This window comes from Amphibalanus amphitrite, unplaced genomic scaffold (genome assembly GCF_019059575.1).
Source record: "Amphibalanus amphitrite isolate SeventyFive unplaced genomic scaffold, NRLGWU_Aamphi_draft 000449F_arrow, whole genome shotgun sequence".
NCBI classification, from domain to species: domain Eukaryota; kingdom Metazoa; phylum Arthropoda; class Thecostraca; order Balanomorpha; family Balanidae; genus Amphibalanus; species Amphibalanus amphitrite.
Window position 1 is genome coordinate 121,590 of NW_024881943.1, and position 12,196 is coordinate 133,785.

At 57.3% G+C, this 12,196-nt stretch overlaps 1 protein-coding gene across 1 annotated transcript in view; it reads right to left on the minus strand.

Moving 5' to 3' along the window:
- Positions 1–36: 36 nt before the first annotated feature.
- LOC122391692 (semaphorin-1A-like) overlaps positions 37–12,196 on the minus strand; it is a 68,610-nt gene continuing 56,450 nt past the window's right edge. The window contains exons 8-18 of the mRNA XM_043385871.1: positions 10,770–10,858; positions 9,680–9,821; positions 7,075–7,277; positions 6,482–6,710; positions 5,894–6,259; positions 5,475–5,516; positions 5,157–5,279; positions 4,534–4,632; positions 3,755–3,998; positions 1,944–3,204; positions 37–291 (exon numbers count right to left, since the gene is read on the minus strand). Of these exons, the coding sequence (XP_043241806.1) occupies positions 3,045–3,204; positions 3,755–3,998; positions 4,534–4,632; positions 5,157–5,279; positions 5,475–5,516; positions 5,894–6,259; positions 6,482–6,710; positions 7,075–7,277; positions 9,680–9,821; positions 10,770–10,858 (1,697 nt within the window). The 3' untranslated portion in view covers positions 37–291; positions 1,944–3,044. The remainder of the gene's footprint in view (positions 292–1,943; positions 3,205–3,754; positions 3,999–4,533; positions 4,633–5,156; positions 5,280–5,474; positions 5,517–5,893; positions 6,260–6,481; positions 6,711–7,074; positions 7,278–9,679; positions 9,822–10,769; positions 10,859–12,196) is intronic.

Below are 12,196 nucleotides of genomic sequence, written 5' to 3' on the forward strand. Positions count from 1 at the left end.
CCACGATATCCGCGTTTGAACTCTTAAAAAACCATCGACATGGCATTCACTGTATTTAAACAACTCATAATCTTCAGATATGTACACTATATAGAACAATACACAACATCGACCGCGTTCCCGTAGACCGTATGCGTCCGCTCGGGCCGCGCTGACCTCGGCCGTTCCCTGCCTGGAGCGAGTCGCTCCTCTGTAAGGCACTGGACGCCTCGTGGCGACCCGCCCGACCAGCGCTCCCCCGCGGCCGACCGCCGACATCGCCTAATATCAGCATTCATGATCGGTGGTACACTCGGGGGCAGATTGATGTTCCACAACTCTTTATCCACCGGGTTCCTATGGCTCAGCATTGGCAGCAGCCGCCTGGTACCGGTAGACTGTGCCGCTTCACTTACTTGTCAAGCGGCACAGCCTACCTACCTGTATGACACCGGTCTGGGTCGGTGGCTGGAAGGCGATGTGGGCCGCCTGTGACGTCAGCGCAGCGGTGAGGGCCGAGCCCGGAGGCATGGCTCGGGTCGGCGCGGCGCGGCGGCTGGCGAGGACTGGGGAGTGAGGTGGGGTGGGAGCACGGACATCGCGTGGCTGGGCGAGTGTAGTTAACTTTCGCATCTCAAGGCGCCAATTATTCTACCTAACAATTGTGCTAAAGCAGTTGTTAAAATGTCCTATCCCCAAGACAGCGCCTATCATCATACTTGCAATGCACATTACGACACACTTAAGCGTGGCAATGGGACAGCCGATAGAACTTATGTCGCTCGTGCATCGAGGTGCGGAGCTATATTTTGTATAACATATTAGTATTAAGGCTTTGATTGAGCATATTGGTGTCTATTGTTTCGCACGACAATCGTCCAGAGACGTAGGGAACTGGGGGTTATGAGTAGTGCCGCAGCCAACGCTCCAATTTAAAGCGATTATTACTGTTGATCTAATATGTGGTCGCAGCCTCCAATAGCAAACCGTTCCAACTAGGAGCCAAAAAGTCGGCCACTCAGGGGGATTCGAACCGGGCTTCTTCCACCGGCCAATTCACGACACGAGCGTTCATCCACTGAGCTACCGAGAATGGTCCTCGTCCGCACAAAACAAAATGACATTCACCCGCTGACCGCCAATGACAGTATTGTGACATTTGATCGCGTTTGACCGCGGCGGGTGGTCGCTGGTTTCGGCAGCTCAGTGGATACAGGCTAGCGTCGTGGGGTGACCGGTTGGAGAAACCCGGCTCGAACCGTCCCAGGTGCGCGACTTATTTGTTCGTAGATGGAACGGTTTGCTATTGGTGGCTGCGACCACACATTAGAGGAACATAAGAGTTGGGACGCCGCGCTATCCAAAAACCTCAGTTCCCACGTCTCTGGACGATTGCTGTGCGAAATAATAGACACCAATGAGCTCAATCAAGGCCTTAATACATATCTGTTAAAAACAATGTAGCTCCGCAACTCGATGCACGTGTGATATAAATTCTATCGGCTGTCCCAATGTCACGTTTAAGTGTGTCGTAATGTGCATGGCAAGTATGATGATAGGCGCTGTCTTGGGGATAGGACATTTTAACAGTTCTGCTTTAGCACAATTGTTAGGTAGAATAATTGGCGCCTTGAGACGCGAAAGTTAACTACACTCGCTCAGCCGCGCGATGGTCCGTGCTCCCACCCCACCTCACTCCCTAGCCCTCGCCAGCCGCCGCGCCGCGCCGACCCGAGCCATGCCTCCGGGCTCGGCCCTCACCGCTGCGCTGACGTCACAGGCGGCCCACATCGCCTTACAGCCACCGACCCAGACCGGTGGCATACGGTGTGGGTAGGCTGTGCCGCTTGACAAGTAAGTGAAGCGGCACAGTCTACCGGTACCAGGCGGCTGCTGCCAATGCTGAGCCATAGGAACCCGGTGGATAAAGAGTTGTGGAACATCAATCTGCCCCCGAGTGTACATTCAGGATTCCTCCGGCGCGCCTAATACCGGACGGGACACGATCGTATAGAGCGGCGCCGGGCGCGCGGCGTTCGTACACGACAGTAGCACACAGATAGAGGCGCCCTCATTGTCATCACAGATACGGACCTCACTTGCGCGAGCGACCCAGCGCGGCTTAAATAGTGCCCCGGACGCCCGGAGCACGGGATGAGGGGTGAGAATACTTTGCAGGATGATCGCACTCACACAGACCCCTCACCGCACCTGACACCGCGACCTCACGCACACACACACACAAACAGAAGCACCCGCGCTCAGAAAACTGGGAGACTGACCATACTCGGTGACACAATTTATACGCAACACGTCATCAGTACCTATGTATACAACATCGCGATAATTAATGGGTATTTACAGATGCGCTATGAACAGCAGCGTTGTGCCCCGTCTTTAGGAGTGTGTGTATCTCGGGAAGCATCACCTACGGCGCCCGGCCGACCAGCGGCGGTATACAAACACTCAAACATCCAGGGGTCCCACCAGCGCCTCAAACCGAGAAAAAAGTCAACCACACACACACTCAAGTCAGGAGGTACACGAGAAATCGCACACGCATTTGTACGGGGATGGCGCCCACAGCTGCCCGCGTGCTATATAAAAATAAATTCCATAAAAGAAACGAACCCCACGGCGGGACAAAAGATACAGGACACAGGCTCGACGAGAAAAATAGTCACAAAATTCACTCGCGATTCCGCTGGCTCAAAAAGTCGCGGGGCTGGCCGGGCTGGGTCGCGGACCGCAGGACCGTGGACCACGGACCACTGGACCGTGGACCACGGACCATTGGACCGTCGGACCGCCGGCCAGCCGCCGCGATAATCTCAGTAAGGTCGCTGAGCCGCGCGCTGGCGACGCGCCACGGAAGCTCGGTTTAGCATCGGATATCACTCTGGGGCCCACAGCCGACCCGCGGCGTGGGCCTCCCCAACAGACACTACACCTCGTAACACTCCCCCGACTCCATCAGTGTCCAGCACTGCTCCGTCGGGAACGCTGAGAACTCAGTCCAATCCTCCCGGCACGGGCGGCGGCACGGCCCGGGCGGCGGCACCCAGTTACAAGTACATTTTGCGCACCTTTTGCACCGGTTTACTGTCGGCGGCCGAGTTGGCGTTCTTGCCGTTGCTGTTCTTGGTCTGGTTGACCACCAAGTTGATCTGCTTGCCGCCGTTGTTGACGAGGAACGCCGGCTCCGTGTGGAAGTTGCGCTCGCACCTGCCGAAGGAGGAGATGACGTCAGTACGGTGATGTGGATGTGTGACGTCAATTGGAGTGATGTCACGGAAGTAGCGTGGGCGTGCGATGACAGCTGATATTACTGATAATCATTGACAAGGAAAAGCTTTGACATGAGGCAAAATAGCATGTGGACACATCAATCATAAGTTTCGGTGAACACACGGGGAGCGGGCGTGGAGCCCGTGCGCCTAGATGCCCCAGGAAAAACCGGTGCGCTGGACAGTTTCCGTTAGTTGTCGTGACATCAGGTCTGTCCGTCTGACCCTGCCACAATAATTGATAACCATCATACGATTCCAATCACGCGATCTGCGAATGACTCGTCTAGTGACTTCAGCCAGCGTTCGGTCGCACGCGATCGTGGCAGCAACTTCCCACGCAAACAGGGCAACCATTCACATCCTGACACTGCGCAACATCGCACAATGCACCTAGCATGGTTTGGAAACTACAACCGAAACTACAAACCTACAACCACGGCACACAGTGCGGCACCCCACTGCCTGAACCTCCCCTGTTCTCTCACCTGTTGTCTGGTTTGACGACGACGTGCGCGGCGGCGGCGGCCGCTTCCAGCTGCTTCATCCTGGACTGGCGGTCCAGGTGCGGCGTCTCGTAGTAGGGCTCGCCGCGCGCGCGCCAGTACCGTCTCGAGACGCACCAGCCGGCGCCGAAGCCGACCAGCACGGCCAGAAGGCACGTGCTGACGACGGCGATGGCCAGCGTCTCGGCCGTGTAGACGCCGCTTGGTCGGCCCGAGTAGCGCGACTCTGCGCGGAGGGGAGGGACGGGGGTTAGTGCGGAACCCGGCTCTAAACCAAACTGGTCCTAGACCGTTTCGCTTGATTGTAAAAGCAGGCGGCCAGTGCGAGTGAAAAGACGCCGTTTCTAACGTGTGTGGTCTACCAACAAAAACTCTACGATCGTCAGCAACTCGAATCACGTTCTTGCAATGTGCTTCATTCATGACATCATGCCCGGGCCGCGGGAAAATCGAATCACTGCGTGACCTAATGGGAAAGACGCGCCAGTATTCGTAATTCCAACACTGACAACCATTAACTTCGCCGTATCCTGCTCTGGTAACCCAAACGTAAACGTCAAAAATAGATAAGGTGAAAATCCCACACTCACGATGCCATCATGGGAGGGGCCTACATTCAGCAGGGATACTTTTTTGAGGCTGACACCATTCCTATCGCAGATAGCCATAGACTGGAATTTAATCCAGCAAAGTTGAGCTTCTTGACGTCGCTGCGGGTGATGTGATACAGACAATCAAGCCGATCCGTTACTTCTGCTCACCTTTGGCCACGGCTCCTTGGAAGGACTTGGTGCGTTCGACGATGTCCAGCACCCTCTGCCCCTCGTCGGCCTCGTACTTTTCCCGGTCCAGTTCGTTTCCTGTGAACGGAGATAAGTCTGTCAGCGCCGCTGCCTCATACCAGTGGTACCTCCCCAGCTGGTATGTCTGTGAGAATACACAAGACGACGAGCTCCTCCCTACACTATGACTGACACTGAGCGCCGGGCGGCTGGTGGGGCCCAGCGCCGGCCACTGAGAGCCGACAGCCATTCGGCACAGCTCGCGGCGCCGTTTCAGGCTGATAACGCTGATATATCGCGGCGATTGTGAGCGTCGGACGGTGAGTGACACACCGCAGAGTAAACTCAGGCGCCGGCGGCGAGGGGGACCGATCGTACTACAGAGGCTGACACTCCCCGCCGGGGATAACGGGACAACGGACATAACACAGTGCAGACAGACGGGCTTTTACAGAACAAACTAGCATAGTGCTACCGCCGCGTGAGTCACTACTACCTGCGCCACATGCCGTGTCCCGTGAACAGCTGGTTTGACCAGTCCTACAGTGTTCGGGGCAGCTCAGACCGTGTGCGGCGCGGCGCAGTGCGGCGCGGGTGCTTACCATCGTCCTCATCCTCGGACGGCTCGCCGCCGGGGGCCGCCGGGGCGGTGCTGGGGTCGGCGGCGGAACCGGCGCAGTCGCACGCTACCGGCGCGCTCTGCGTGGTGCTCGGACTGGCCGCGGCTACAAAACAAGCGGAACCAGAAACGGTGCTCAGCGACTGAACAAGACGCCACCACAGGCCAGGCAGGCAGAAACAAAGCGGACGAAATCAGAACGGACGGGTGCGCCGGTGCGGTGCAAACACAACACGACGTGAAACTCAACACCAATAGAAAAAAGCGGAACGTAAAAAAGAAGACAAAAGAGCTGACTTACTCGTTGCCTCTTGGAAGAGAATTTTCGGCTCGCGGTCCTCGCCTGCAAGCAGGGAACACGTAGTCAGGCTATCTGCGCACTGCCGCACAAAACCACGAACACTACTACTCTCTGTCTACACATCAAACTGGCGATGAACCGAGACAAGACGACACAGATGATGGCCAGCGACACCATGCGATACTTCTCAAGTCACGCCGCTAGTCTATCGTGATCGGTGCGTGCAGAGCCCATGCAAACGGTACCGTTCTATCTAAACACTGGTCTGGGCGAGGCCGTGCTCGGCTCGGATGGGCTCGTCTGGACGAAACAGGACAGAGCACCAGCGATAGGATACGAGCCAGACGCGGCGGCGACACCAGCGGTCACCACCGGCCGTCACCAGCCGCTATCACCAGCGGTGACCACACGCCGCTCACCTCTGGGACAGCGCGGGTGATATCCGCCGGTGACGTTCTGCAGGGGTTCCACGCCGGCCGGCCAGTCGGCCAGCGGCCGGCACAGCCGCTCCATCTCGTCCCAGGCGCAGTACGGGTCCCGCAGACGGACGCAGGCCGAGCAGTGGCCCACGCGGCCGGCGCCGCAGCGCGACAGCGGCACGGCGCGGATCTCGTCGTCGGTAACGACTATGAGCCGCGGCGGCTGGCCGGGCTGCCGCGACACCAGCAGGTTGGTGATGGTGGCCGCCGTGGGGAACACGGCCAGCTCCTCAACGATCAGCGGCTCGGCAGTGGGACGTGCCGCGCCAGACGCCACGTTCACCGCCTTCAGCACCCGGCCGTCGTCTGAGGGGACGGGGACAGGGGTCAGTGGAACGGCGGCAGCACGGCACGGCACCAACGCTTGAACAACGGAAGAAACAAATGCTGCCGTGAAGCATGAAACGACGTCACTTTTGCTCAAACAATCGGTAGTGACGAGGACTTCAGGGGATTAAAAATCCTTGACGGATGAGTCCATCAGCAACTGTCAAAGATGCTGTCACGCCTCTCCATTCCCATCCTCACCTGTGGCGATGAAGAGCACGTCGTAGAGGGTGCCGTCGGCGGCGCGGACCTGCGGGTCCACGGCGATCTTTGTGAAGCGCTGGTGGAGGCTGGTCCGCATCAGGAGCGGCTGACCGTGCAGCGTCGGCACCGCAGAGTCCATGAGCGGGTGCGACCGGATGAAGTTGAGGTGGACGTCGGGCAGCGAGCGCGAGTCGTTGACACACCGTCCCGGCCTCGGCTCCGGAACCTGAGGGCAGCGGGGTAGCCAGCGAGGTCAGAGGGTGTGCTGGGAGGAGAAAGCAGCTGTGGGATAACGTGTGGGTGGGTTTCATTGACAAAAATATGACATCAGCTTGAGCTTCCGTTGCTGTTAACCGCAGCATCAACAGCAAAGCCACACCAAATATGATCGACCATAAATGTCACACCACTCATCGCTGGATAATTCCAAACAAACAATCTTGTTGGAATGCCCAGCAACAGAAGCTTTGCCACACTGACATAATAGCGCACCATACCAGGCACATAAACCCACTGCACTAATGCCTCGACATCACCAAACCTCGGCGTCCTCCGCCACCTCTGGCGCCGCCCGCTCCTCTCACACCCACCTGCGAGTGCGTGGTCGGCAGCCAGTTGGAGTTCATGTCGTCCTGGTGCTTGAAGTTGCCCTCGAACGTGTCCATGACGTCGGTCAGGCGGAAGGCGCAGACGGCCGAGCCGGCGATGCTGTTGACGGGTGTGGTGAATACGGCGTACAGCACGTCCTCGAGCTGGCCGCCGTGGACGCCCGTTTGCACTGACGAGATCGACTCTGAGGGGAGAGACGGAGGGGGTCAGAGGGGAAGATGAGGGAGAGGGGCGCGGGTGGAGAGTGGGGAGACATGGACAGCGGTGGGAGATGACTGGGAGACGAGCGTGCCGATGGTCCTGGCCCCGTCCCCGAACTCAAGAAATTGTGTTAAATTATCAGTTGGATCTCCGGGAAAATTGGGATTGTGGTGACTGACTTGGAGACGGGACGGATCGTCTCACCGATTTTCTTCCCCATTAGATCACAATTTACCGAGCAATGTGTCCCGAAGGCTACCGTAATACGATCGTGTGCGGTGGATTATATCTCGACAGAACTCTCCTGTCAGTGTATCAAGAAAAATGATTCCCGGGTCCCGTCCCAGATTGGTACAAGTTAAATCAATTGAGAGCAATGTCAGCGGCCACAAGCCCAATTATGTGTCAAGGTCGAACACATTGTCGCCGCCTTTGAAGATCACTGACGTGAACTTGTTTCGGGAGATCTTTAATCGTAATTACGTGTTGAGTCGAGACGAAATCTCGAGCCATGCGTGCCTCCTCTGGAAATGTTTCGTAATTATCCGAGCGACAAGATCGGCAGGCGCAGTAAAATGCGCGGAATGGTTAACCCCTTGTAACTGCTCACTCAGAATCACCAGAGGCAGGTCATGTCGAAACCTCGGCGTCCGTCCGCTCTTATCAGGACGGGGTGACAGCGAACATCAGAGATGTCTGCCCAGGCGTCTGATCGCATCACTTTGCATGTGTGAGCACCAGCCATCCCGCAGATCGCCCAGACTTCTCATCATTACCGACGTTTACTGTTCACACGGCGAACCGATCTGGTCGGTTCCCATCGCGATACCATCACCCAGTTGCCATGGCGACCCGTGGGCGCACCGTGAGACGGTCCGACGGACGGGACTCGAGGACAAACAGAGCTGACCGTCCGACCCGTCTCCCGTCAGCTGATGGTCTGATTTCGTCAGATTACGGCCCCTCCCAAACAGTGCACCAGCCGGCGCTATAATCTCTCTCCAGGGAGCCGCCTCATCATCTCTCGGCTGAACTAAACCGGGCACAGCCGACTCGGCGCGGTTTAACCCGCTCCGACGCTATTTTCTCCGCACTGCAGTCAGATCCAGGTTACCAGAACTGGGTTTATTCGTCTTACCCAACACCACCCTGCAGATTATGACGTAAATGATAAGTCTGGGCCCTGGAGTTAGGTACGCCCATCCCCTGTCCTGGCCGGCGCTCTGCACCTCAAACGAGCCAGCCCAGGGGCGTAAACAGAGCAGCGTCATCAGGCCAGAGCACAGGAGGGTAACGAGGGCGGCAGTTTCCGGCGCTTCAGAGGACGGCTGCTCCGCGCCGCTGCAGACCGTGATGGCGTCATCGAGCGGGCAGACAAACAGACGCCGCGGTCAGCGCGGAGGGGCAGGGCTGGTGCGACAAGACCGCAGGGAGGGTGCGCTCACCCTCTCGGCAACGTGTCTTTCACACGAGCCTGCTGAGTAGGATATGAAACCAGCAGGATCGTGGAAACAAAAGTTAAATTCGTGAATGGATCATTCCGATCATTGAGCTTTGAAGAGAGCAGAAAGATCAACGAGGTACGAACAGGAAAGTTTCCGAATGAGCTGGTAACTAAAAACTTTTCGCTAAACTTTGCGCGTTGCCAATCGCGGCCACGCGGTCATAGCCGCGGTCGGTCACGGTCACGATCAGATTCACGGTCACGGGCAGGGCCACGGTCACGAGCGGCAGGCAGCTGGCGGCTGCACTGGTAACCTAATGGAGCGTTCAGCTGCATCACAGCGGCGGCGGCCCGGTCTCTAAAGGGGCCATTTATCAGAGCTCCGTAAACAGCCAATTGGCCACAGGTCGACCTGGGCCAGCGGCGCCCAAGGTCAGCCCCTGCCCCTCCCCCCTCCCCGGACCACAGCCCAGCCCCGCTGAGTGGTAAACAGATACCGGAGAGGGGGAGCTAATGCTAACCGCAGATGAACATATGGCCCGCAGACGGCGGCGTGGCACCAGCGCGAGTTCGACCCTCTCCCTCCCTCCGTCGGCCGCCCGCCCATTCAGCGCGGTCACGTGACGTGTCGGCGGGCGTGTACATACCACGGCCGTGTCCGGGGTCATGTGACCCCGCAATGCCGTCGCCCGCACCGTGATGAATTGGCTGATTATAGTACAGAAGCCGTGTGTGTGTGAAGGGGGGGATTTGAACCACGCTGACGTGTGGAGGGGCGCGAGAGAGGGGAAGGGTGGTGACTGGTGATTATAGCGCGCGTTCAAGTGTGAGCGGAACCCTTGTGGTCAAATGTGCTGGTTATAACGAACCGTCAAAGGATTCCGTACAGTTCAAATCTGGCACGACTTCTCCTATGCTGGCTGGACATGCTGGCTACTCACGGATTTCGTCGAAGTAAAACGGGTACTCTCCGGGGATGGAGCAGTTGAGCCGCGACTTCAGGAACGACGTCCACTTGTTTCGGTACTTGTACGAGCCACCTTTATCGTTCTTACAGACGCGGGCCACGCGCGAGTAGACACGCTGCAAGGGCACGAAACACCGGGGTCAACGGAGGTCACAGACCGCTCAGAGGTTAACACAGTTTAGAGAAATCCAGTACATGGCATACCACACCATAGGGAAGAACAATGGCAAAGCACGACCTCCTTGTAACACAAATGCATCCAAAAATAAGCACAGCTCGTAGAAGTGCGGTGACCTGTGTCCATTTAACCCAGCCGACAGCTTAGCGAGTCGTCACCGTCGGTTTTCCAGTCCTCCCCGGCCGGTTTGGTCACAATAAAGGTGTGGCTTGTTTACGACAGTACGTCTTCGTCACCGTGCACCAAACCACACTGCGGTCAGCTTATCTGTCTAGCTGCCCCCCCCCCCCCGTCATCTACCGTAGTAGGTGGGATGACGAGGGGATAAAGGATCAACCAGCTATTACAGGATATCGGACGACGTTACAGGTCACCGGACAATGACCCAGTGGCCAGCAGACAGTTAAAACCGGACAGCAGGTCAGAGGTTTGACGACCGGTCACTGGACAGGGGACAGTCGGACAGTGGTCACAGGTTTGGCGACCGGTCCTGGACAGTTGGACAGGCAGTCGGGCAGTGGTCACAGGTTGGACGCCCGGTCACCGACAGCGACCGAGGCGGCTCGGCGGTGTCCCAGGGCGCACGGCGTTTCCATGAAATGTTTACCGAACGCTGCAAGTGTATGTCTAAGCATACACATACCTACACATCGAGCGGGCGGGGTTACGTCAGGTAGTTACCAGATCGACGGGCGAGTTTTTAGTAGGTTTACCGAACAGGGTTGGTTGCCAGACCCGGCTACTGGGTGGAACAGTTCAGTTGTCAAACAACTTGTCACAGAGAGGAGCCGCAAGACTTTGTGCTGAGTTCTCAGGACAGGCCACACGGAGCGAGTTGTCACTACCCAAAAAAAGCCGTGTGATCCGCTAGGCTGTCAGTGTTTACCTTTCCGCAGTTGATGTACTCGACGGCCGTCTCTCGGAAGAAAAAGTAGACAAAGTCTCCGTGGTCGATCGACCCGACAAAGCTGGGAGCTGAAACAGAAGCAGGGCTGGGTCAGACTGCTGATCGATAGCACAAAGACACAAATCTTAACACGCCAGATCACATACAGGGGTGTGTCCTGTGAGCTGTGACAGCGCCTACGATAGCCGACAGCGGGCAGTATCTGACCCCAGGTACAGTGCCCGTCAAAGGGTTCGTCTTTGTGTCGTGGACTGTTTGCTGTTGGTGAGCCGCGACTGGTCCCTGGTGGTGAGGATGGGTTGTGTCAGCGGGCACGGGCTGACCGCTGGTGTAACTCCACTGGCCCGTCTGGTGTTTGGCTCGAGGTGTGACAGCGTGAACAGTCAATACAGCTGGTTACAGGAATAAACCAAACTGGCCTCGAGCTCCGCACATGCCCCGGAACTACCGACAAAGACCGTGACACACAGACAAACACATCACGGAACAACGGGTTTGGCCTCGCAGCTCGTATAAACGCTGACCTCAAACCGAGTCGACTTCACCAAAATCACTTTTGACGGATTTATCAGTGTTATTACCTGTGGTCCATAAATATCGTTTGGAAGGCCCACTGCCCCAATATCGCTGACCCTATCTGCGAGCGCTACAAATCAGAGCGGCGCGGCTAAAGGACCACCCAGGCCGGAGGGCGCTCTTGGGGAGGTGGCCGCCGGCACGGCGGGATCACGGGCGGTAATTTGGCGCACACCAGTGGGCCACGGCCGCGGGGACCCGGCCTGGCCCGGCCCGCCGCCGAGTGGCTTTAATATCGGCAATCATGGCGCGAACTCGGCCACCGGGCAGTGGCTGGGTGGTCCGCGGCCGTCCGAGATGGTCGGTCTCCGGCAGGAGAGAGGCAGTGATTTGGGTGAGACTGCGGCTAATCAGAGGTCCTCGGGGTGGGGCTATCCGCCGCGCAGAAGCTGCCCCTCCGCTCTCTCCTCGTCCTAAAACGCATCTGGGTCTTACGTATCTCAGACACGCACAGTGTGGCTCATTGGCTCTCTTTTGGGTAGTGATATTTCTCTCAGTCACGCGAAGCTTTACCAATAACGTCTCACTAGGCCTTGTTGCGTAAAAGGCACCCGTCGAGATCACACAAGATCGCTGTCGGCACTGCAGTCGTCGCTATCGACGTTTCCCCATGCGCTCTCTCATCAACACACACTCCAATACTGAGGTAGTCAGATGAGCTATAGCACGCGCTCCCCTCGGTCCCGGGATCAGTTTCTCATTATCTTCTACGTTCATCAGTGTGAGACGTAATACCAGCAGACAGCGGGCTAAAACAAAGCGGGATCGTATGGATATTAAGGGCTAACGCATAATTCATTACTCTGGGCTAAAAGACTCGTGTTGGTGTT